The sequence below is a fragment of the Amblyomma mixtum genome, chromosome 4, assembly GCF_055824585.1.
Source record: "Amblyomma mixtum isolate Tamu chromosome 4, ASM5582458v1, whole genome shotgun sequence".
In the NCBI taxonomy this organism is placed as follows: Eukaryota; Metazoa; Arthropoda; class Arachnida; order Ixodida; family Ixodidae; genus Amblyomma; species Amblyomma mixtum.
This window is the reverse complement of record NC_143015.1, coordinates 26312580-26339693: the sequence shown is the minus strand read 5'-3', so window position 1 is coordinate 26339693 and position 27114 is coordinate 26312580. Positions and strand designations below refer to the sequence as shown.

Sequence of the window (27114 nt, the reverse complement as noted above, 5' to 3'; positions counted from 1 at the left end):
CTCAGAAGGCCAGACAAGAGCATCCAACTGGCACTCATTTCGTGGGCCCAGGAAGTCGCCCCCACCTGGGGGCCACAACAAGCCCACCTGCCCTAAATCCCGCCAATCTATGGCAATAAAGTTGTTTCTCTCTCGCTCTCTCTGGCCAAGATATATAAAGCGAGTTACAAAGGTGATGTCGAACAAGATAAAAAATTGTTTGGTAAGCTCTTGAGATGCATGTTGGAGGTGTGCCGAAGGGGGGTGACAGGAAAGTCGCTTTTGGGCTGATGGAAAGATGTGTTTGTATATGCCTGCCGATATTGGACTCCTTCCTGGTTGCTTGGTTGCGACTGAGAGAAGGATGAAAAGGAAAAGTGCACGGGCCTGCCAACGGCTCAAGCCGAGCCACCACCGCTGCCACGTGCAGATAGGAGAGAGAGTTGAAAGATAAGAGGACAGAGTAAAAGAGAGAGTAAAGACGGGCGTCGCAACAACCGCGTCCGCCGGAGCGGACGCTGGCTGAAAAAACAGATACGTACACGGCCGCAGCCCGAAGTTTCTGTAGCGCTGGTAAACGCAGAGGACGCTTGCCGCGATCCTGACAGCGGCATCGTTAGTACTCTGCGTAGGAGTAATTCCCGACTAACACGAGCTGACGAGGACTCCGAAACTGGTGGGGCTAAAAATCCACCAAATTTTCTTATCGGGCGGATGCTAGCATATGCATAGATGATTTACACAATTTTTATGTCAGATTTCTCGGTGCTTGCCGAAAATTCCTATCTTTTTGCCGCGGGCAGTAAATTAAAATGGGTAAAGTTAAAACATCTCGCAGTGAGTAAATTTATCATTGTTTACTTTATATTTTAATGTCACAGCAGACAGTAAATAGCATATTAAGTTTTTCAAAAACCCATCAACGTTCAGAATTTTTTTTTGTTTGTTTGAACCCGTCTGAACCGGTTCGGGTCGGCCCGAACCGGAAACGAATGTCGCTTCGGATCCGAACCCGGAACTGAACACGAAAGGCGTGACCCCGAACCCGAACGGAACATGAAAAAAATCTGTGCCTCCCCCGTAACCGAGAGTAGGGTAAGCATGAAATGCAGAACGATGCAGAAGCGTACGCGGACATGACGAGACGCAGGCCTGACAAGAATGTATAGACCGTTTACAGCGCGCAGTTCTACCGTTTGAGACCAGATGGCGCCACACGTGCGCTCGGAACACGGCACCATTACTTGCCTCGTAAGTCGCCGGCGTGTATGCCTCGACGCAGCAGTGGAAATATCGCGGGTGGTTGCCTAATGTGTTCTTTCTACGATGTGAAAAGGCAGAGGAAACACGTGCTGTGTTGTGGATCGCAAGAATTGCGACAGAGAGTTAAAGGTGTGGGATGTGGCCGTTTGCGAGCTTCACGGAACCGAACTGCACAAGGAGGTAATGCCAATGTTCACGCCCGTTCGACACGCACCGTTTCCGAACTGGCGAACGCAACAAACACGTTCGCCAGTGCTAGATAGCTAATAAAGAAAGGTTTTGATCTTGGAAAACCTGCGAGGGTAAGTGCACAACACAGCCACATGAAGAAGCTGTTCCGCCACCGAAACCATGACGGCGTGCTCTCAGTTGTTGTGCACTGTGCTGAGACCCCATTGATCGTAAGTGATGGTGTGTGGCCATTAGTAAAAGGAGCGCCCGAAGCCGAATTAGGAACGAAAAAAAAAAGACGGCTTGCGCTCCTACATGCTGCTGCTCTTTATTATGCACCGCACTGCCGTGCGAGCCGAAAACGCTTACCGTCAGTCAAAGTATTCACGCCGTCTTGGCGCTACTGTTCAATTTCGCTCCAAGTAGCGCGGTTTCCGTGGACCGTATTCGGATTACAGCATTTGGTTTACGGCTGCTGTGCTGGGCGGTTGTCACTTGCTCGTGGTCCATGCGAGACAGTCACTAAAAGTGACTCCGCACGATCAGAGTGAAGCTGATTAATTACAACCAAAGAGACCACGAGCATTTCCATGTCCGCATATCGAGCGTCGAGCGTACCAAAATTTTTTATATGAGGCTGACGTTATTGTGAAATTCGTCTAGCATGAACGCGTTGCCATGCGCGCGTTATATAACAATCGCGGAATCCTTCGAAATGATTGCACGCCAGCTTGTGACGGCTGCTTGATACATGGTACTGCTACCATGATAGTCAACCTTTGTGTGTCTATTTATATTTGTCGCCTTTCTATGTTTATCCAACCAGTAGGAAATATTTCAGGTTTCTTAAGTACCGTTAACAGGTTGTGAACAAATGCATACGATGTGCATGTGAGCGTTTTGCAGCAGTGTCTGCATGCAGGTACACGATAGGACAACGACCTGTAAGGCCGCAGGAACATTCAACCTTGCCGTTTTATATAATAATAATAAAAAAAAACATTAAGCAGAGCGTTCAGCGCATACAAAGACAAGCATTCAGGCGATCCGTCCGTTGGCTCGAAGAGGCGGAGAGCTCAGCGGCTCTACGCGACATGAAGTCCGATCGCGTTTTCACGCCTGAAGTGATCAAATTAGGGTTCTCACATGTCCTTCCAAGCTTTGGCCAAACTATAGTGTCGTCTTCCCTCTTCTTTACAACCGTATCAGCCGAAACACTGCCTGTCGGAACCGAACCGTCCGACGCAGCAGCCTTCGCGACGAGGCGCGCGCCGAGCGGTCAGGAGGCGAGTAATGGCGGCGTGATCACGTGATCAAAGATGGCAGCCCCCATGATACGGCGCTGTAAAGCGTCTATATGCAGCGCGTTCGAAACTGTCTAAAGTGCGTAGAGGCGAAAGCGCTTTCCGCACCACCTTGCCTATGTGACACTGGTGACGTCACCACTGGATTACGTCACACATAATTGATGACGAAGTAATGACAAATTACTAATTGGTGACTAATGTCTGATTAATGACAAAATACTAATTAACTGCTAATTAATGACGCTTAAGCTTCGCCTTTAGGAGTGGAACGCGACAGCGTGTTGTAGCGCTGCCAGGCAGTCCACTGAACGCCACCACCTGTTCGGCGCGATGCCTTGTCCTTTGAACGCAACGCTTTTTGAGGAAAGGAAATGGCGCAGTAATTCTCTATCATCTCGGTGGACACCCGAACCGCATCGTACAGGAAGGGAGGAACGCCATCACCCGTTCGGCGCGAAGCTACCGGCGCTTGTATGCCGGTCCTGTAGGAGGGCTTAGTGTGTCTCTTTAAATCTCGTTAAATCTCGTACGGTGCCCGGATGTTCTCGTTTCAGTGCCCGGATGAGTGGAATTCAGTGCCCGGATGTTGGCTCTCGGTCTCGGCGTGACGTCACCCCACTGCCGACAACGGGAGCTAAAAGCATTTCATGCTTAAAAATCTCTGCCTCTCCCGTAACCGAGAGTAGAGTAAGCATGAAATGTTTACGGGCCTAATGTCATCTCGGTGGACACCCGAACCGCACCGTACAGGAAGGGAGGAACGCCACCACCCGTTCAGCGCGATGCCTTGCCATTTGGTTTTTTGAGGAAAGGAAATGGCGCAGTAATTCTCTGCCATCTCGGTGGACACCCGAACTTCGGGTGTCCACCGAGATGGCAGAGAATTACTGCGCCATTTCCTTTCCTCAAAAAACCAAATGGCAAGGCATCGCGCTGAACGGGTGGTGGCGTTCCTCCCTTCCTGTTCGGGTGTCCACCGAGATGGCAGAGAATTACTGCGCCATTTCCTTTCCTCAAAAAACCAAATGGCAAGGCATCGCGCTGAACGGGTGGTGGCGTTCCTCCCTTCCTGTACGGTGCGGTTCGGGTGTCCACCGAGATGACATTAGGCCCGTAAACATTTCATGCTTACTCTACTCTCGGTTACGGGAGAGGCAGAGATTTTTAAGCATGAAATGCTTTTAGCTCCCGTTGTCGGCAGTGGGGTGACGTCACGCCGAGACCGAGAGCCAACATCCGGGCACTGAATTCCACTCATCCGGGCACTGAAACGAGAACATCCGGGCACCGTACGAGATTTAACGAGATTTAAAGAGACACACTAAGCCCTCCTACAGGACCGGCATACAAGCGCCGGTAGCTTCGCGCCGAACGGGTGATGGCGTTCCTCCCTTCCTGTACGATGCGGTTCGGGTCAACGTTACTAGAACCTATTCAGTTTCGCAGCTCCCCATACCGCCCAGCGAACGAGAGTGTCCCAAGCGGCGGTCACGAGAACTTACGGCGCTGCAGTCGAGTCTTGCTCCCTGCCGGCCGCGTCGTCTGCTACGGCCGGCACATATGAGGTTTTGGCGAGCTGCATTCGCGCTCTACATGGCTGCAGTAAAATAATACTTCCATTACGGCAGCTTTTGCTTCGAAGCTGCGTGTTATCTTGAAGAAAACGTTTGTGCGATGCGAAATTAGGCTGTTAATATTGTGAAAAAATTGCAAAAACGCTGAAATGACTGTCCGTGGAGTCATCGTTGGGATACCCGCTATTGCATTCCGGTGCAAAGCAGGTCAGCATGAAGAGGCCCGATTTCACAAAATACTAAAACAAAATTCAGGGGCCACTTTGACGATCTAAAGTGCGCGAGGCGAAAGCCTTTCCACGCAACTTTGGCCGCACGGCCGTTGGCACGCACGAGGCGGCTATGGGGCGACTTGCTTTGGCTAGCCATGACAAATTGGGTCGAGACTAATTAGTCATGACCCATGAATAACTAGTCATGATTGATTAATTACGAACTAGTTATGTCCGGTTAATGACTGGCTAGTCATGACAAACAAGTCATGACTAACCAGTCAACTACTAATGGCTGGTTAATTACTAACTTGTCATGACTGCTTAATAACTAACCAGTCCTGACAATTAGTAATTGGTCATGGTTAGTCATGATTAATCCGTCATGACTAACCATGACTAATGGCTAACCAGTCATAACTAGCGATGACTGGTTAATTACCAACAACTCATGACCATTAATGACCAATTGGGTCATGACTTGACCCATGACTTACTAGTCACGATTGGTTATTGACTAACTAGTCATGATTGCTTATTGACTAACTAGTCATGTCTGGTTAATGACTAGCTAGTCATGACTAACCAGCGATAAACCAGTCATGACTAGTCATGACTGGTTAATGACTAACAAGTCATAACTGCTTAATGACTAACTAGTCATGACTAACCAATCATGACTAATTGGGTCATGACTTGACCCATGACTTTCTAGTCATGATTGGGTATTGACTAACTAGTCATGACTAGTTGGTTAATGACTAGCTAGTCATGACCAACTAGTCATGATTGGTTAATGACGAACTAGTCATGTCTGGCTAATGACTAGCTAGTCATGACCAACATTGCTAGAACTTGGTTCTGTAACATTGGTCATGACAAAACAGTCATGACTAACCAGTCATAACTAGTCATGACTGGTTAATGACTAACTAGTCATGATTGCTTAATGACTAACCAGTCCTGACTAATCAGTCATTAGTCATGACTAACCATGACTAATGGCTAACCAGTCATGACTGCTTAATGACTAACTAGTCATGACTAATTGGGTCATGAATAACCAATCATGACTAATTATGTCATGACCCATGACTTACTAGTCATGATTGGTTATTGACTAACTAGTCATGACTAGTTGGTTAATGACTAGCTAGTCATGACCAACTAGTCATGATTGGTTAATGACAAACTAGTCATGTCTGGCTAATGACTAGCTAGTCATGGCCAACATTACTAGAACTTGGTTCTAGTAACGTTGGTCATGACAAAACAGTCATGACTAACCAGTCATTAACCAGTCATGACTGGTTTGTGATTGCTGGTTAGCCATTAACAAGACATAACTAGTTAGTCAATAAGCAATCATGACTACTAAGTCATGGGTCAAGTCATGACCCAAATAGTCATTAATGGTTAGTCATGACTAGTTAGTAATTAACCAGTCATGGCTATTCATCACTGGTTAGCCATTAGTCATGGTTAGTCATGACAGATTAATGATGACTAACCATGACCAATTACTAATTGTCAAGACTGGTTAGTTATTAAGCAGTCATGATAAGTTAGTCATTAACCAGCCATTAGTAGTTGACTTGTTTGTCATGACTAGCCAGTCATTAACCAGACATGACTAGTTTGTAATTAATCAATCATGACTAGTTATAACCAGTCATGACTAGTAGACTGCTTAATGACTAACCAGTCATGACCAATGCGTCATTAGTCATGGTTAGTCATGGATAACCAGTCATGACTAATGACAAACCAGTCATGACTAGTAATGACTGGTTAATGAATAACTAGTCAATCATGACTAACAGGTCATGAGTGATTAATGACTGACCAGTCATGACTGGATAGTTAGTCATTAACCAATCATGACTAACTAGTCATGAGTTAATGGCTAGTTTAAATGCCAAATGGGTAAAGTGACTTCAAATGCCAAAGGCCCTGGTTCGATTCTCAGCCTCGACAGTTTTTTTTAAGTAGTGACGCCGAAACGAGGACACATCTGCCGACACGGCTGCTAACGACAGTATGAGGCATTAAAGGCTTTCGCCTTAAAATTAACCGAGAAGCAGACGACACCTACAAAACGGCTGTCGCGAGCGCTCTCTTTAAAAAGGGCGCAACAGGGCCAGCGAGCCGCACCGAGCGGCGACGAGGGAGCAAGACTCGATCGCAGCGCCACTAGTTCGCGCGACCGCCACTTGGGACAGCTCTCCGGGCAGAGCTGTGAAACTGAGTTTGTTCTAGTAACGTTGACCCGAACCGCACCGTAAAGCAAGGGAGGAACGCCACCACCCGTTCGGCGCGATGCCTTGCCCTTTGAACGCAGCGCTTCTCCCCCGGGCCCCTGTGCACCTGCGCAGCTTTTGCTTCGATGCGCGAAGCCCCTAAGAGATCACGTACGACAACGAAGTGTACGTGGCATTTATGTGCTTTTTGCAGGAGTTATTAGAAATCGGAAATTATAATTCCGTGCATTATCAAACGCACAGCGCGACTGATATCTTGATAAACATTGAGAAGGCACTGGCAGCAGTTATTTTTTGTGACTCGTTTGGAGACCAACCGTTGCTTGCATGCCGGTCGCGTAGGAGGGCTTAGAGAGTCTCGTTAAATCTCGTTAAGTCTCGTACGGTGCCCGGATGTTCTCGTTTCAGAGCCCGGATGACTGGAATTCAGTGCCCGGATGACTCGATTTCAGTGCCCGGATGACTCGATTTCAGTGCCCGGATGACTCGATTTCAGTGCCCGGATGACTCGATTTCAGTGCCCGGATGAGTGGATTTCAGTGCCCGGATGAGTGGATTTCAGTGCCCGGATGACTGGATTTCAGTGCCCGGATGATGGCTCTCGGTCTCGGCGTGACGTCACCACACTGCCGACAACGGGGGCTAAAAGCATTTCATGCTTAATGACTCGATTTCAGTGCCCGGATGAGTGGATTTCAGTGCCCGGATGATGGCTCTCGGTCTCGGCGTGACGTCACCACACTGCCGACAACGGGGGCTAAAAGCATTTCATGCTTAAAATTCCGGTTCGACACCCTGCCTAAAATCGAAGCACCACACCTAAACAGAAAACCCGCCACGGACCCATCAACATCGAGGCACCCTACCCATCAAATCTAGGTTGCGGCATCTCGCGGCTGCTTTCGCAGTCTGTTTTGCTTAGTAACCGGAGCGACCGAGTGAGGTCGCTGTACGCTTTCTCGTCGCTTTCCTGCGCTGTCCTCGAGGCGTTGCCGCGCTTGCCGAGATGTATTTCTCGCTTCCAGGCTCGCTCTTGCTGGGCCAAAAAGCAAAGCAAAAATCCCGCTAACGACACAAAAGGGAGCCGGCGTGACAGACTGGGGGAGGGAGGGGGGAGGCATGGCGGGAAGAGGGAGAGAGTAGGCAGCCCTCGCCGCGGCCGCCGCCGGCGGCAGTTTCCGAACGCGGCGCGCTCGCTCGGTCGCAGGCGGCAGGGCAGTGCCAGTGCGAAAGGGATATGGCGGCCGCTGCGCCCAGCCGACGACCACGAAGCTAGTCAAGGGAAACCGCGGGGCACGCAGCACTCCTCCGGCGGCGGCCGTCTATCAAAAGCCCGAAAGAAACGAAACCGCCCGCGGCGTCGCTCGCACCTGGGAAGCGGACACCTTCAAGCCCGCGGCGACGCCGGGAAGAAAAAGAAATACGCGACGACGTACTACACGGCGCCGACACGCAAGCCTGCGGTGCGGAGGCACCAAAGAAAACACACGACGACCTTCTGAAATCGGTGAGTACCGGCGGTGTTTGTGCCTCTCCTCTGGTGTACGCATTTTTCTGCGGTGGTTACGCCTTTCCTCGCCGCGAATAACGGTGTGTGTGTGCTTCGTCTGCTGCTCCAATCTCGTCTCTGCATCATCTGCTACTCCCGTTTCCGTCGTCTGCGTCCGCGCGCTCCACTGCATCGTCTGCGTGTTCGTGCGGATGCTGTCTGCTGCTGCTGCTGTAACCGCCGTCGTCTGCGTCTTTCGTGCGCGGCCGGATTCCGCTACGCTCGTGACGCTGGCGTTGTGAGCGCGCTTAACGGACTTCGGCGGCGGTGCCGCATCGTCCGCAGCGTCGTCGGCCGGAGCGAGAGGACGGGGGAGAGGCTGCCTTTTGGCAATGGCGCTGGGTGCGAGCCGGAGAGCGAGCCCGCTGGGCTTTTTTTTGAGTCGCGTCCGCTCCCTTTTGGGATCGCGGCGGTGTGTGCTTCCTTCGGGGCAAGGCATCTCCTTCGCTGCGAGGGAGACGTCGCGGCGCGCGTTGGCGCGGGCCCCGTGTGGTTAGTTCGCGCTGAAAGACGCGGCGTTTTCTGTTGTGCACTGCATTTGCCACGTTTTGGGTGCCAGCATTGCAGCGGTGTTGGCGTCCCTATCGTATTATTAAAGGGAGCTACGAGATTTCCTGAGCGTCGTCGCCGTATCATTTGCACCACGCTGCGAGGATGTGCATGGCGCTTGCTTTGCTCGAGAACACAAGCCAACCACTGCAGCGTTCTGTTTGAAACTTCTTGCTTTACCCAAATGAGCATTGTTCCCAGCTGCTTGAAGCGCCGTTCACACCCCACGTGTCTCCGGAAAAGAAGCTCCGTCTGCATATTTCAATTCATTCCGCCCTTTGATAGCCCTGTGGATCGCCGTGATGCTGAAGGATCGGCGCCGTTAAGAGCGAAGGATGTTCGCGAACCCACCGTGGTGAACGTGGGTCCGCTGGGATGGCGTGAAAACTGCCATCCGAATGATCGCTCCGTGTGTAGACCTGGAACGCACTTTCCAGACATGCCGTGTGCTAGGGGAAGGCACGTTATTTGCTTGCGAATACTATCGGTTTGCTTGACGAGGATTGGACGCAACGTGACGACGACGCAGTTAACGGGGAACACAGACGACGATACACACTGTTAACGTTAACGCGATAACTTTGTCTCCCGTTGTGCATAATATCCGGCTTCGGCGTTGTGAGCGAAAAGCCCACGTCACTTCCGCCTCCATCAAACGCTTGCGGCCATGCTGCCGAACCATTCGGCCGTCCCCGCCCGTCTGCCCTGCGATGCCAGACCACTCCTCAGACACTTTGGATTATTTTCTTATCTTTAGAGTGCGATGCCTACTCCAGAGACGAATGAACCATTCAGTGCAGGCTACTGGTCTGAATTTATTCGATCGGCGCGTGTACGCTACGCAGACAAAGTGAAAATTTGCGACGATACAGATCCGTACACGCTGCTACTGGGAGTCGACGCGACGATGGGCGTTGATGTGTTCTTCGAAGTGGCCCACGGGGGATATCGTGTACTCCTTCCAGCTTTGTGAAGTTGGAAGAAATGAAAGCCTTCGAATCAATGGAGCCACACAATGATTTCTACAGCAGGTGGGTGTGAAGCCTGTCTGCGATGCGCAAGCAACGAGACGAAAAGCTCGGCCTCGGCACGCCGCTTTCTCTGCAGTCATTGCTCGCTGCGGTCGTGGCGATCCGAAAAGGCTTGCCTAGTGCTGTAGCTAGGATGCAGCGACACGGGACCCAGTCTGGGTTTGTGTTTTCAGACAAAATGGATGGCGTTAATCAAAACAGCAACATTCAAGAGTGTAGCCCTTGCTTCCCACGTTTTCGTTGAAAGGGGGTTTCTGCACAAATGGTACAAGGCGTGGTGTTGACAGCGGGCGACACAAAACGGCGAGCAGAACGGCGGGCAGCGCAGAAGACGGCCAGTCCAACCCAAGCGATCTCGTGCAGAGCGGCGGCACTTCGTCTTTCAGCGACGCTTCGTCGTCGTCGGCGCTCCGGCAGCGATCGGCCTAGGCGGCGTCAGGCGCGGCAGTCGTGGTTCGCTACATCGTAAACATTAAGTTGACGACACAAGCCTCTTACCTGTCACAAAGTGCACTCCGCACACAATTAAATTTGGGTTGTCGGGGTCCAAATCATCGCGCTTAATGCGAGCCAGCCACAGCTCGCGCAGATTCGTACTGTGTCATGGAGCGCTCGCACTTGCATGCCTACGATTATCTTACGAATGCAGATGAAGTTCGTGTTAAACGGCTTCTTCTTTCGCCTGGAGCTGCCGCTACGGTCGTAGCAGCCAAGGGTGGCACACAAAGCCATACCGAATCTACGGATGGACGAGAACCGACACGTTGCGAGCTAACATGGGCAGCGGAAAGCTAGAGGCGGTCTGGCAGTGGTTCGGCAGCATGGCCGACTTGCTACCGACGGCCACCGGATGTGACGTCGGTGCAAGCTATGTAGGCCACCTATGTCACGTGACCGTGTGACATCATCATCGCAGCCTGTCCACTGCATTGTGAGCAGAATGACCACCGTGGCAGGTGGCCATTAAATTAATAAATGGTATCGAGAAGTTGCCCGGGAGGAGCAACCCAGGTCGCACAAGGCCGACCGATAGCAGCACCTGCCATCGCTTGACCACTGCACCAGAAGTGCAATGAGGACACCCAGGGATCTATGAATGTTAAGTAGAGAACTACCAATTCCGCATATATGGGCATGAACCCCATCAAAGCAGTCTCGTCATGCCCTTAAAGCGGACCTTAAGTGCCGCGTACAGGTTTACCGACGCAACGTTTATATGCAAAGGCGTTTCTTCTTGTTTTGTGTTTAAAAATCTAGCGAGAGGTTCGCGCTTTCGTTGTTGTTTCTGCCCATAATCTTTGGCTATAAACTCGTCGGTCGCACCGACACGTGCTAACATATGCAGCACCAAATAGCCCAACACCAGAGGAGTAACTCACAGGAACGGTTCCCCTACAGTGTAGAGGCGAGAGCAAGACCTCGGAATGATTGTTTAACCAATTATGCGCAGCTGTGAGACACTTGTCGCACTAGCTTCAAGTGCCGCCAAACGGAAAACGATGCACCCGCGTACAATTTTTTTTTTCTTGCAGCATACTACTGAACTGTCAAACAAGCCACTCAGTGTGTTTTTATATCCTCCTAATAGGCTTCCTTGGTGTTCTGCGTTTTTTTGCAAGCCCGGGTGTACACTTCAGCGAGGCCTATCTTGGCTAGAAAGAAGAATTTTAAACTGTTAAGCTTTTTCCATGAAGTCGACTGCCTCATAATACTTATTGAAGCAATTTTAATACAAGTGGCCTAATTCGCCCAAAAGACAGAGCTAAGGATTTAAGGTGTTTTTACGAATTCATTGGTACTGTGTACCCATTTTTTTTCTACAAAGCCAGTTGCCGAAACGGCTTGAAAGTATTGTCATTCTATACCTAGAGTCATTCCGATTGTAATTTTAGCATATGTATGCATTTGAGACATGCACACAGTTTGCGTCTTATAAAGGGTTATCAGGGAATGCAAGGCGCTTTGGAGGAGAAATTCTAGAGGCGCGTGTACTGTGCGATGTCAGTGCACGTTAAAGAACCCCAGGTGGTCGAAATTTCCGGATCCCTCCACTACGGCGTCTCTCATAGCCTTAGTCGCTTTGGGACGTTAAACCCCGCTGACATATCGCGCAGCACATGGGCGCCTTTTTGCGTTCCTCCTCCATCGAAACGCGGCCGCCGCGGTCGGGTTCGGACCCGGGTGCTCCGTCTCATTAGCGGAGCGTCCTAACCACTGAGCCACAGCGGCCGCTCTGGTTCGGTTACACAACGCAAATGCGTTTGAAGGTAGGTGGGAGAGAGACGTAGCTCTGTTGGCAGAGCACTATGCGCGCTGTGTGGAGGTCGTTGGTTCGGATCCCTCGGGCGCCGTGTAGTTGGTTCTTCTTCCGCTGCCCGTGCAATTATTTTCTGTTGTAGCAGCGACTGCGCAACTGATTTCACACTCTAAAGTATATATAACGACAGATTGTTCCATTCCATTAGGCTTTCCTTGGTTTGAAATGACTGCTGGCTTTTTCCCCGGTGTAAACCAGATGGAAAGTGTCTATAGTGTCCCATTCATATGCGCCACTGATTAAGTAATTGGGAAAACAACTTTTTTCATGAGTTATTTCTGTGTTTCTATGTTATTAACCCCCCCCCCCCCCCAAAAAAAAAAAAAAAAAAATGTGTTAGAGCGCTCTAGGTGCATCAAATAAATATATAAATAAGGTCCCCCTGGGCGCTGTGTGCGTGCAGCTGCCGCGGCTGTACTGCACTGCATGCACGCCGGAAATGTGAACATGTTCTCGCATTCACTGACAACGTTCTGCTGGCGCGGTTGTGCGTGTCCTTGAAGCCGGTAATAAAGCAGGCGTGAATTGCGTACTGTGTAATATCTGCTCGGCGCGGTGAACGTACATGTACCGGTTGTTTCAGGGAACACTTTAAAAAATTTTCAAATATGGGCTTTTTCGGGTAAAAATATGGTTGTTGCGGCATAGTATTACCAGTGTTGGAGGACATGCACACAGTAGAAAACCGGTGAATCGTCTTAAGTAGTGAGTTGGTTAACTAATTTTTAATAATTAACCTTATAACTTTAGGCGCCTAGCTGCAATTTGAGATTTGTAGCCGGTCGTTAGTAATAGCCATATCCGTTTTTAGAAAATCGAAAACGCGATTACCCGTGGCGCTGTGGCTGTAAAAAATTTTGCTTTTTCGACCACTTACGTGCACTTGAGGGGTTGCTTTGTCTGCATGCTTTCGAAAGCGCGCGTTTTTTCGTCCGACGCAGCCAGATTTTGTCGAGCTTCAGGGACGAGGGTAATCGCTTTTCGAAGATCTAAAAACTGATGCGGCTGTTACTAACGGCCGGCTACAAATCTGTAATTGTAACTGGTCGCCTACCTCTACTAGTTAAAAAGTTAGTTATTAAAAATTAGTTTACCAGCTCACGATTGACTGGTTTCCGCGAAGATGGGCAATACTATGCCGCAAAAGCCACATTTTTACCCCTAAAAGTCTATTCTTGAAAATTCTTGAAAGTGTTCGCTGAAACACCCGGTAGTTGCGTATATCCATAGGACCGCTGTCCTAAGAGTGGGCCAAGTTGCGGTGTCAGACGCCGGGAAAAGTCGCTTGTTGGGGAACACTTCATTATAGGCCCCGACACCAGCGGGAAAGAAGGAATGAAATGAAAAAGAGAGCAAGGAATAACTGGATCCAGCAGGCAGCGCTCGTTCGGTCGTGCTTCGTCAGCGGCGCGTTTTTATTATGTATTTTTGTTTCCCCCATCACTCCCGCGAGGAATGGTACGCTGTCAGTGAGTGGCGGGCAGTTCTTGCGGAATGCGACCCTGACTTTGCCTGTCAGCCGCATGCACTCGGCACAGCAGACGACGGCTGCCCGGTGCACCTGTGTGGAGAGGAGGAATGTACAGCAGGTAGCCGTCTGGCCGGCTGGCGGTATTTGTCAGCCCGCTGCGGATGGCGCCTGATCGTGGAACGGAGATGATGGCTGTCGCCGCTCGGCCGGTGCCGTGACGGGCGTTGCAGCTGTGATTAGGGTGCCTTGACGTCCGCGTGAAAGCGGCGCTGACCACCGAGGCACCCTAGCTGGATGGTTGGATGGATAGGAGCGCCCCCTTTAAACGGGGTGGTGACAATTGCCACCATGCTCAGCTTTTCTTTCTTTTTCCTATTATGCGAAGCATATTAACGTAGGTTTCGGGCACGGTGTAAGAAGTAGTAGTTTCGGGCCTTCGCGCGACGCCCGGCGGTGGCCACCATTGACCTTGAAGTGAGATCACATGATGACGTCACACCGGCTGCAGATGGGGCCTCATATCGTGCTGTCGGACGTCGCCCGGCGGAGGTAGGGTGTCTAGCGGAGGCCTCCACTAGGGTCCCTAGAAATACTTGCCTCCACGCTTCGGTTCGCGCCGTCGCGCGCGACGCGGCGCCACCATCGCTGCATCACGTGATATGTGACGTCACGCCAGGGATGAGGCGGCGCGCGCCCGCTGTCGCGTCAAGGCGTAGATATAGTCCGACGTAACGCGCGCGCGCGCGCGCGTCAGTCTCCGCGACGTTACGCTGGCGAAAAGCCGACGTCTATACTTCAACGCAACGACGCAGTGGACGTAACCAGCGCCACCCGGCGCAGACCAACGTCGCCGACGCGGAAATAGCCTCTCGGCTATTTCTCGCCGACCACGCCAGGCAGCGTCCGCAACGTATCCCAGCATTCTCTGCGCGCAGAGGCAATGGCGGCGTGCAGCTACAGCGGAAGCGGCGAGCCCTCGTGTATCGAGAATACAATGGACAACGCCGAGCCGTCAAGTAGTGTTGTGGAGCGGCTACTGGAGGGTATCCGCGCACATCCCTGCGTCTACGATACGAAACGATTAGATTACAGGGATGTGGAGAGGAAAGCAAATGCGTGGGAGGCGATCCGCAAGCTATGCGGCCTCGACACAGGTGAGTGTCTCATTGACTCGACATTTGCAGTGCATACTGTGCACTGCCTGTCTTAATGCACGGATCGAAGACGTGCAATGCCTTTATTGTTTCCCTTATGCGTGCTGCTTTCAGTGGCCGATTGCCACAAACTGTGGAAGCGCCTGCGGGACAGGTACACGAGGGAGGCGAAGGCAATCGACTTGGCGACGCGGAGCGGCAGCGGCTTCGTGTCGAGGAGCACCTGGGAATTCTCCGCGGCGATGGAATTCTACAGAAATTGCGGCCGTCCAAGAAAGTGAGCCTTCTAGCGGGTGCTTAACGCAGTGGGGGAAATGACCGAACGCCTTGTCTTGTAGCTAGATTAGTTGATCAGAGTGCGAGATCGAGAAAAACACCTGCTAAGTCGTGCACCGTATGTCTGAATGTGCGATAACGAGAAATAGCTCGATTACCACTTTATTTATGTACTGGAACGCGGTGCCTAGATTTACTTTAACAGTTTCGCGACCCGCACGGAACATGGAAAGAATTTAAAAATGTTTGGGAATGCAAGCGAAAAAAAGAAATACTCACAAAAAGCGCACTCGATCTGGATCACGCTTTTATAGTTTTCAGTTGAAGTTAGAAAGTGTGCAAAAATTACTAAGCTCCACTGCTGTGCTGTATATGTTGTTTAGGTCTTGTTACTGGTGTGCATTACAGAAAAAAATGTGATTTTCAGTAAAATTTATAGCATTCACTCTTGGTTGCACGTTTGTGTTGTGGAAGAAGCAAGTTTTTCAGGTTCAGAATGGAATGCTATGCATGTATCATTTGAAAAGTTTGCCATGCTAACTGGACCTCACTAGGTGCACCACTTTTCGAGGTAATCAAAGGAAGTAGCTTGGGAAGTGCACGGCAGCTTATGTCACTTGTCTTTCTCTCGCGAAGAATTATTTGGTGGTCCCATCACTTCTCGACATATCTTCTGTCTGCCTGCGTTTTTAACGTGTTTTTCTTTGCTCGCATGGAGTCTATAGCTTGTCAGGGTTGGGAAGGAAAGCTGACTTGCCACTAAGCACAGCATTAGAAAGTTTTGTTTTAATTGCAGGCAGTGCATTTTTCTTTTTCATCCTAAAACATGGTGTCGAATTAGTGACATGTATATTTGTTCCTTTGTTGCAGAACTGTGTGCAACCTCCCAAAGCCCCCGGCAGTGGCAGGAGGGGACATAGATACCTCACCAGAGGTTATCTTCAATGAGATAATGCACGGCAGAGCATCGCCTGCTGAGAGCATGCCAGATGTGCCCGCAGCACCTGTGCCCGCAGAGCCGCCTAATCTCGAGGATGAGCCTGCTCCTGGCCGGATGGCACCACCCCTCTCCCAGCCAACTAGGGAGCCATCAGCAAAAAAAAGAAAAGGGGGTACTGATGCCTTCGAACAGCAGGTACTGTCCCACCTGCAGCACCAAATTTCAGAGACTGAGGCATTTGGCCTATCAGTTGGGCTGACATTACAAAGGATGGGGAGACAGGCCGCAGCCAGGTGCAAGGTGCGGATCATGGAGATACTGGAGGAATGCGACGGCTGATAAATCATAGCAGCTTTTTTTTGTTGTTGTTGTCGGGTAACACACGTTAGCGTGCTCCATGTTGAAGATGTAAAAAACAGCGCAGCGACGACGGACAAGACAGCAGGAAGAAGGAAAAGCGGTGACTAACAACGGAGGTTTATTGAAAAACCATCTATTAATACCCTCCAAAAAAACCACCTGGACGCGTGCTACCCCACAGTCAGTTCTAATCATAGGAATCAAGATGCTTAATCTCACAGTCATGGAGAAGCACCGAGGCAGTGCTTACACACGTGTCACCATTCACGTGGATTTGATATGCGGCACACAGTTCCCTTGTTAATTTATCTCTATGCCTGCAAACAACTGTCGTCTCACAGAAAAGAGGACTGCACATTTTCTTATCGGGGAAAACCGGGATATCATTATTCAGGGGCAGTCTCTGTTATGTAACGCAAGGTTGGACGATGGGGGACCTTTTAGCGAGGTATGATGCTGGCGTAGGCGGGTGTTCACACAATTTCCGGTTTGGCCGATGTATTTCTTGCCACACGAAAACTCAACGTCATAGACTACCCTTTCAGCACATGGCACAAACTTATTTTGGTGTTTTATCTTGCAGGCTCTACTACCGGTTATTTTTTGTTTTTTAGCCTTTGCTTTCCTATCTACTATGGCACATATTTTTCCAAGTTTTTTCGGGGCTGAGAACAGCACTTGAATGCCATATCTGAGGCCTACACTCTTTAGTATATGGGACAAAAGATGAACATATGGTATAATCGCATGCCTCTTCATACCGGTCTGCTCAGATGGATGGTAATTCTTAAAAGACTGTGGTTTCCTCAGAAGTTTATTGCATGCAGGCAAGATTATCTCTTCTGGAAAGGCTGCTGATTGTAATCTCCTAACCTGCTGACGAAAAGTATTTGCCATTCCATGCACACAAGACTTTGAAAGTGCTGATCCTAAACATGCAACGGCTATTCCACATTTAACTTGCTTGCATGCACTTGGTTGCATGCAATAAAATTCTGAGGAAACTAAAGTCTTTTAAGAACTGCCATCCATCTGAGCAGACCAGCATGAAGAGGCATGCGGTTATACCGTATGTTCATCTTTCTTCATAAAGAGTGTAGGCGCCAAATATGGCATTCAAGTGCTGTTCTCAGCCCCGGAAAAACTTGGAAAAATATGTGCCATAGTAGATAGGAAAGCAAAGGCTAAAAAACAAAAAACAACCGGTAGTAGAGCCTGCAAGATAAAACACCAAAATAGGTTCGTGTCATGTGCTGAAAGGGTAGTCTATGACGTTGAGTTTTCGTGTGGCAAGAAATACATCGGCCAAACCGGAAATTGTGTGAACACCCGCCTATGCCAGCATAATACCTTGTTAAGGAGGGATGAGGGTCTTAAAAGTGACCTTTTTATTTGTGGCTAGAATCTGATGAAATTTTGCACACAGATGTGTTTCTCTCTTCTGATTTCAAAAATGTAGTGATAATGGTGGTCTTAGATCAAAAGTTATCTTAAATTCTAGAGTGTAATTAGGTAATTTCTTATGCAGCTTTAATGAACTTTCTCATTGCATTTTGTTGCTTTTAATTACATGAACTGATAGCCAGCAAATTCCCATACCCGATGACATTCTTACTTTTTTTGTTTAGGCCAGGTATAAATAGCAATTTACAATTAGCTTAACGAGTTGCAGTGTAAAATACTGCAACCCTCGACATAGTATATCAGGATGACATGCCTTTAGAGAAAAACGAAGAATGTCATCGGGTATGAGAACTCTCTGGCTATCAATTCATGTGAATAAAACAACAGAATGCGACGACAAAGTTCATTAAAGCTGTGTAAGAAATAACTAATTACATTCTAGAGTTTGTAAGATCTAAGACCACCAGCTCAATTATTTATTTATTTATTCCATAAACCCCTAAAGGCCCTCAATCGAGGGTATTACATAGGGGGGAACAATGACACACAACGCAAAATAAGAATGAGCAAGCACCAAGGTGCAATACATAAATACAAAAAGCACATGTAGAAAACAAAACAAGAAACAAACAAAAACCTGTAGTATACATTGTGATTTACACGAAAAAAGAACAGATAGCGTTTTAGAGGCAATAACAATTGCAGGAACAAAACAAAATAATAAAACAGCTCAATGTAGCAAGTGGTACAATCAATTAGTAAAGCTAGACAGACATTTGGGTTAGAAGGTCCTGAAACTTGTTAAGATCCCTTTCAGAAGCGATGTGTGATGGTAGATTATTCCAGTCGACTATAGTACGAGGTACGAAACAGTTAGCAAAAGAAGAAGTGTGGCATGATATGCGTTTAACTTTCAGCGGGTGTTCGCGACGTGGAAAAAGAGATTCAGGTGATTGAAAAAAATCGTTATGGAGCAGAACAGGATGATAAAGTTTATGGAAAAGGGTCAAGCGTACATATTTGGAATCATAAGAGAATAATGCATCTGTGTGCAAAATTTTATGCGATTCTAGCCTTAAATAAAAAAGTTAGTTTTAAGACCCTCGTCCCTCCTTAAAAGGTCCCCCATCGTCCAACCTTGCGTTACATAACAGAGACTGCCCCTGAATAATGATATCCCGGTTTGCCCCGATAAGAAAATGTGCAGTCCTCTTTTCTGTGAGACGACAGTTGTTTGCAGGCATAGAGATAAATTAACAAGGGAACTGTGTGCCGCATATCAAATCCACGTGAATGGTGACACGTGTGTAAGCACTGCCTCGGTGCTTCTCCATGACTGTGAGATTAAGCATCTTGATTCCTATGATTAGAACTGACTGTGGGGTAGCACGCGTCCAGGTGGTTTTTTTGGAGGGTATTAATAGATGGTTTTTCAATAAACCTCCGTTGTTAGTCACCGCTTGTCCTTCTTCCTGCTGTCTTGTCCGTCGTCGCTGCGCTGTTTTTTACATCTTCAACATGCACCAACTCGCTCAGTTTTCGGTTCTTCTGCATATTCCATGTTTTATTTCGCTTCTGATATGGAACTGCTCCAGTTCTGTGATTTAAATGTGATAGCATGTTTCATATTTTATTTCGCTCATGATATGGAACTGCTCTAGTTCTGTGATTTTAAATGTGATAGCATGTTCCTATTTTTAGTTTGCTTGACCTGTGCCATCTCTGCTCACTAATTATACTGTGCTTAGTCCAGTTACAACACTGATGGGATACACAGTGCTTGTGCAGATTTAAAGGGACACTGAGGAGAAATTGAAGTTGGCTTGTATCGACAGAATACCAGCTCCTGATTACAAAAACGCCACTCACACTGACAACAAAGCTCTTGTAACGTAGAAAAGAGCGAGAACCAAAATACAGGTATCGCCGCCACAGGCCAAACTCGCAAGTACAAGCGTGATGTCGTCATAGGACAAAGCAGTGTTGCTAGAACCATTCTAGGACCCGAGAAGCCACAAATCCCTGAGGCGCAGCCAATGCATGCGCAAATGTCCTTGACCTCGCCAGATGGCGCCATGTGCCCGGCAACTACGCGCGCTCCTGAAGCATCGGGACCAATCAGCGCCTGTTTTCCGGCGGTAGACGGGCTCCCGGTATTCCGCTAGCGGTAACAAGGTACACGGTATGCTAAAGGTGTCTATTTGCGAGAACTTCGTTGCCGACTTCGAGAACGAGATCCATCGTAACGCTGGCAAAACGCCACTGCAAACGTAATCGAAGCGACTGTAGCGACGGCCGCAATAGCCGATAGATGCCTTCAACGTGCGGCCGGCGGTAGCTTTCTTTTCGGCTGCTGCTAGGCCGCACTATGCTAGCCACCATAGCCGCACTGCTGGCTGCCAGAAATCACGGAGTCTGCTTTCCGTCATGCGCACGTCATGTTTCACGTCACTTAGTCCTGTGTCGTCATAGGAGAATCCCAAGTTTGAATCAGAGCGGCGGGAAAAACTTTTTCAACTTCGAATCCAAATTTCTTAGAAATACATGCATATTTCGCTGCCAGCCAAGTGGCAACAAAGCCATGACATGCCGAACTATCGGATTTTACTATAAAAAAAATATTAATAGTGCTCTCCTCAGTGTCCCTTTAAAGGATGGTTTTTATTGCAACCCATTGCTGCTACATCTAGTACCTGATTGTGTTTTACAGGTTTAATATTTGATTGGTAGCTGTTGTTCAGCTACATTACTTTGCTGCAGTGTAAACCCAGATGCGCATTTTAGCTACTGCTATTGGCATAGTAATATAATTTCTGAATCAACTGTGATGTTAGCTATGAATGTATAAAATATGCATCATACCACTTTTTCATTTCAATGCAAGAAGACTGGCCGCAACATGCTTCAAGTGCTTGTGATATGGAACTGCTCCAGTTCTGTGATTTTAAATGTGATAGCATGTTTCATATTTTATTTCGCTCATGATATGGAACTGCTCTAGTTCTGTGATTTTAAATGTGATAGCATGTTCCTATTTTTAGTTTGCTTGACCTGTGCCATCTCTGCTCACTAATTATACTGTGCTTAGTCCAGTTGCAACACTGATGGGATACACAGTGCTTGTGCAGATTTAAAGGATGGTTTTTATTGCAACCCATTGCTGCTACATCTAGTACCTGATTGCGTTTTACAGGTTTAATATTTGATTGGTAGCTGTTGTTCAGCTACATTACTTTGCTGCAGTGTAAACCCAGATGCGCATTTTAGCTACTGCTATTGGCATAGTAATATAATTTCTGAATCAACTGTGATGTTAGCTATGAATGTATAAAATATGCATCATACCACTTTTTCATTTCAATGCAAGAAGACTGGCCGCAACATGCTTCAAGTGCTTGTGATATGGAACTGCTCCAGTTCTGTGATTTTAAATGTGATAGCATGTTTCATATTTTATTTCGCTCATGATATGGAACTGCTCTAGTTCTGTGATTTTAAATGTGATAGCATGTTCCTATTTTTAGTTTGCTTGACCTGTGCCATCTCTGCTCACTAATTATACTGTGCTTAGTCCAGTTACAGCACTGATGGGATACACAGTGCTTGTGCAGATTTAAAGGATGGTTTTTATTGCAACCCATTGCTGCTACATCTAGTACCTGATTGCGTTTTACAGGTTTAATATTTGATTGGTAGCTGTTGTTCAGCTACATTACTTTGCTGCAGTGTAAACCCAGATGCGCATTTTAGCTACTGCTATAGGCATAGTAATATAATTTCTGAATCAACTGTGATGTTAGCTCCAACAATGCTTGTGCATATCTCAATGTTTTTATTGCAGACCTTTATTACTTCTGCTTTTAGCTGATTCTTGATTTTTAAGAGTTTTATATTTCATTGGCAGCTGTTGTTCGCGTGCACTACTTTCTTATTTCTTGACTTGAGGTGTGTATTTTTTATGCTATGTGCCAAATGAAGTGATTTTAAGTCAAACATGATGTTAGTGATGGAACACCAGTGTTCAATTGCTGTACCATATGGATACTCAGTAGCCTGCAATATTTTTTCACTTGTACGGGTATACAAATAAAGGGAGACTGTGAGGAACCGACTTTGTAATTTGTACATAATAAAGCAGTATCTTATTGATGCACCTCATTGCATAAAAATATTTATTTAATGTCATTTTATTTTGGTGGTGTTACACTGCAAAATTAACCATTCAATCTTTCAAAAAATCCAATTAACTGGAAGGTTGTTAAGCATGTAATTTGGAAATGACCAACACGCCAGTACATCAAAAAGGCCCAGGTTTAGTGCCAGTGCTTGCTGAAGACTGTTAAAGCTTTTTCCATTGGAAAGAAGGAAACAAAAGAACACTAGTCTTTAAACCCCACAAGTAGACCAAAATAAACCATGTGCTACTTCCACCTAGAATAAACTTTCTGTTACCTGCATGACATGAAAGTATGAAGTGCACTTGTAGAAACAAGTGATGCAAATAAATTGTGAAGTCAAAACAAAATGTCAGTCATGTTTAATAGCACGTTTGAAAAACAGACAGCATTTAAGGAATAGAACAGGCTTAGCAACACTTGACAACAAAATGAGTTATTATTACTACTAAAAGACATGGAAAACAAGCTGGGAAGTGATGCGCTCGAACAGAACGAAGTCTGTCTGGTGCTTACACAAAATGAACGGTATAAAACTGCAGTAAGGCTACATTACTTTCGCTGTTTAAGAAAGATTCACAAGATGGTTGCTCATGCAACGTCTTGTAAAGGTTTAGGCTACTTTTTAGCTCCTCCGAACGACATTCAGCTGCCAAGGAAGGGAGCCTGCTGGAGATATGAAATATTCAGCGATTTCATCCCTCAAGGCCATGGCCGTTGAAGTCGACCGATTACTTGTTACTGTAGAGTGGTTGCTGCTGCTACCTACTTCCATAACTGTTCTGCGCCAATCACCATCTTGCACATTTTCTCCACACACACTATCACTATAGCCAGATGGGCAGTATGCAGAGTCCTGCATTAACAAATTATGTAAGCACACTGCTGCTTTAACCATATTGGTTAGGAGTTCAGGGTCTCCATCCACAGTGGAAAGAAAGGAGCGCCACCGTGCAACCAAAATGCCAAAGGCATTTTCAACGCACCTCCGTGCCCTAGACAACCGATAGTTGAAGACTTTTTTTTTCTCTTCTAAGTTTTTCCCAGGGTAAGGCCTAAGTAAGTACGTCTTCAGAGGGAACGCTGCGTCACCCACGATACACAGAGGCCACCTGGACGTTGAAGAAGGTAGACCCAGTGTTCCGTCTTCAAGCTGGTCTTTGATGGTGCTCTCTCTAAAAATAGCACCATCTGGAAATCGTCCTTCAGCTCCGATGTCAACCAGCACGAATCGATAATCGGCATCTACAACTCCAAGAAGCACAATTGAGAAAAATCCCTTGTAGTTGTGGTAATCAGAGCCAGTGTTGTCCGGACATCTCATGGCAAAGTGCTTCCCGTCTATGCTGCCAACACAGTTGGGAAAATTCCATTTCGTGCTGTAAGCTTGTTGGATGTTCTGCCACTGTGCTGATGTTGGGCACTTCAAGACAACTGGTGACAGGCAGTCCCATATCGCTGGCAAAGTTTCCCTTAATATTTGCGACACTGTTGAAGTGTGCATGCAGTACGACATTCCAATGTCTTGTATGCTGCAGCCTGAGGCAAGGAACCTGTAAGCATTTAGCAGTCATAAAATAAATGTTCAGCAATCATAAAATCGATATGATGAGCATAGTTTCGCAGAAAATGAATTTTGACTTGTTTTAGTAGCTGTTTGACTTTGTGACAGGCTCACAGCAATACAAAATGTGCGAACCAAGGCAAGCAGAGCAAATTTTTTTCACCTCAAGCAGTGATGACCTCGTGAGTTCTGGTTGTAACATGCCGTTCAAAATACACAGCCTTAATTTCAGCACCACACTCACCTCAGTGTAACAGCCAGCCTTTCACCTGGAGATATCGGTCTGCGGTGGTTGGGAGGATGCAAAATTTTGAAGTATATGAGGTCCAGCAGGCGGTCGAAAGATGCTTTGGTCATTCTGCATGAACAGACAAACTGTACTGAAAATCTACCTTACCGGTTTGCAGTGGCAATTACACACAGCCCGTGTTGCTTCAATTTGCGTCAGACCATATAAGTCGTTTCGATTATGGCAGAAGAGCGCTACAGCGCGCTCAGTAACTTTGGTACCTGAGCACTAGGTATACCACAAAAAAAAAAAAGAAATGAATAAAGCTACTTGCGACGCACGCCACGGGTACGAACGAAAAACTCAGTGCTGAAGTGTCGCTACACATCACCTTGCCTCGAAACCCGATAAAGTAAATATAACACGTGGAACTTTTAGAAAACGCTACTGTATCGCGGGACAGGAGAGCAAGCTGCAGGACTAGTTGGTGATGCATGTCGTGAAGAAGTCAGCGCAAAAAACGGACGAGAGAGAGAAGAGATGACACAGTAGCACTCATGAACTTGATATGTATCTTCTCTGTCCCTCGTTTGTTGCGTTGACGTCTTCACGACATGTATTGCGGGAGCACTATAAAATTGTTTATGTTACCTGAAATACTTGAAATGGTACTCCGGGTCCACTCGCCGGAGCTCCTGTACCAGGTGGTGGTACTCGCCAAGGTCTGGCCTCTTGTCGAATATCTCTCTGATGTACATTGATCGCCTACGTTTGCGCCGAAGACGCTGCACTAGCAGTGCTAGTGCAAGTTTCTTTTTCGCCTCGTGCGTCAACGGCATACTGCGCGAATAAATTTGCGCGTTCTGCAAGTAGTGAAATTTGCGCGGTAGCAGCAGAAAAACAACGTGCTCGCCTGGCCGCGGTGAGCGCGAAAAAGGAAAAACCTGTTCTCCGCAGGCGCTGAGGCGCTGGGCACGTCAGACGCGCCAGACTCAAGACAGGCCGGTTTCCCGACGCGCCCGTCGTAGCCGGCGTAACGTAGCCGACGTCGCCCGCCGGCGCGCGCGCGCGCGTTACGTTGGACTATATCTACGCCTTTAGTCTCTGTGCCCGCAACCGCGCCAGCGTCTTTGCGCCGGGCGTGTATGCGGTCAAGATGCATCCAAACGCTAAGGACGTTAATAATATTAATGCAAAACGAATCAGTGGGGAAACAGTTTAGACTTGGTGTTGTGTAGAAATGCTCAAAGACAATACAGAATAAGTGACGTGCAAACCAAGAGTCATGCATTTACGGACCATAAGAGTGTGTTTTTCGGGCTGCAAAGAATAAAGTTCGACGATTAACCTAAAACCACGTCTCCGTTACTTAGCCCCATCCACACTGAGGCAGCTGCTTAACATGCTTCGCATCCACTGGGCTTAACCTTGATAAGCCTCCAATTTTATTTCTGTTCAACTCTGTTGTTAATTCTCATTAAGGTTCGCCATCTTCTTTCCATACGGTTTTCTACACTTCTAACCTTATGCCACATCTCTGCTTTTCAGCCACCAATCCTCCAGTCGCTTTTTGCTAACTTCCACTGCGGATTTATTTACATGACCGTTGTTATTTATATAGATGGTAGGGCCTCAGGAAGAGTGACTGTGCCTGCATCGACATCCGGATGGATACCATCACATTTGAGTATGAGGTGTTCAATTGTTTCTACGGGTCTAGCCTACAGATCGCCCACTGTTGGCACCAATCGCGGCCACCGGGGCTAAGTGTGTCACCGTTATCTCTGAGCAGAGCAGATTACGGGGTCGTGTGGTATATCTTATCGAGACGCGTAATGCCCCTATCGCGACCGATATCCCAAAACGGCAACGATGTGTGTCTTATTGCGCAGCCAGGGTGGGGACAGTGGCCCATGACAACGCCAGTTCAGCTGTGATCATTTTGGGAAACATGCGGCGTCGGCAAACGGATGACGACAGAGAATGGACACAACTGCTCTGAACTACGCCGCCTTTATTTCAGGAGGCGCCGAATTAACCGTACCTTTTATTAGTAAGAGGCCTTCTGTTCAGCGCAGTTCTGTGCAAAAGGTGCGGTTCGGCGCTTTCTGAAATTCAGAGCAGTTGTGTCCATTTGCTGTCGTCATTCGTCTGCCGGAGCCGCATGTTTCACAAAATGTCTGCAAACCAACTCGCCCAGCAACGCACCTTGCAGCTGTGATCGGTGCAGCGTGTTATTCCATCGAATGTTTCTATTTTTCTCGCCCCATGTTTACGGCTGTGACGATGCTCGAGTCTGTCTTGTGCTGCCCGTGCTGTTTTGGCCAGGTCTGCAGTATGAGGTGATATGTACATGTCGAATATTAATGGCAAGGGCAGCTTTGGCCGAAGAGAGTTCACTGTTTACGCATGACACAAAGTATTTTTCTTTTCTACAAGGTCAAAGCATTTCACCCCAGATAAGCCGAGCGCCAGGCCACTCTAAACATTGTACACTCGCCGTCAAAAGTAAATGGAAGGCGACTTTGTCAAAAAAATTTAATTTCTTTAAATCTAAAGCATAATGGTCCATGTTTCTTGGTGCTGTTAAGATCGGCGTTAGCAAGAAGTCAGCACCCACGTTCCTCCTGGATGGTTCCGAGAAACCCCTGTCTACCCAACGACGTGTTTGCCTCAAGGCGTGCCGAATGGACCTTAGTGGCAAGGGCAATGTACGTTGCTGCGTCTCAGTGCGGGACCCCACAGGAACAAGAGGACACAAGCGACTATGGCGGATGTCAAGGGCCGTCATCTTTGGTGGCTCTTCTGCGTATCGGCGTATCGAGCATCGCGGCGGGCTGGCGGGGACTTCCGCAACCTTCAAGAACGTCCCAAAAGGACAAAGGCCCACTTCTGCCCTTTTGACGGTCTCGCATTCCGACCCTTCGTGACTAATGTCTTCTGACGGACACGTGTCGGCGGCCCAGGGGAACCTTCGGCGCGTCCGAGAACCTTGCTTCCCGGAATCAACTTTACCTCGAAGGCATCCTTGTCTCCCCGGCTCAACGCGTGACGTGTCCACAAGTGCGGGGGTGGAAGTTTGTGCGCGCGAGTGAAAGTTTCCGGCCACACCTGCCCTGGAGTTGACGTCATCATCCTAGGGAAGCTAGGGAAGAAGGATCGTATAAAACTCGGCGACGAATGCGGTCGCAGCAGACACAGTTCCTGTTCCGGACTCTTGTAAATATGTAGTCACAGTCGCATTTTCTGTTCCTGACTGTTGTAAATATGTAAATAAATTCAAGTCTTCTTTCGCCACCTTCTAACTCCGTCGCTCAGCGGCATTCCT

The 27114-nt window shown here is 48.0% G+C and overlaps 2 protein-coding genes across 2 annotated transcripts in view; both read left to right on the top strand.

The window, feature by feature from the left end:
- Positions 1-7922: 7922 nt before the first annotated feature.
- LOC149345950 (uncharacterized) overlaps positions 7923-27114 on the top strand; it is a 159778-nt gene continuing 140586 nt past the window's right edge. The window contains exon 1 of the mRNA XM_089586287.1: positions 7923-8274. The gene's annotated coding sequence lies outside the window, so the exon portion shown is untranslated. The remainder of the gene's footprint in view (positions 8275-27114) is intronic.
- Positions 12639-16491, top strand: LOC149345951 (uncharacterized). Its single transcript, XM_089585322.1, has 3 exons — positions 12639-14838; positions 14953-15115; positions 15985-16491. Exons 1-3 carry the CDS (start codon positions 14625-14627, stop codon positions 16391-16393), a joined length of 786 nt encoding a protein of 261 aa, XP_089441448.1. The 5' UTR covers positions 12639-14624; the 3' UTR covers positions 16394-16491.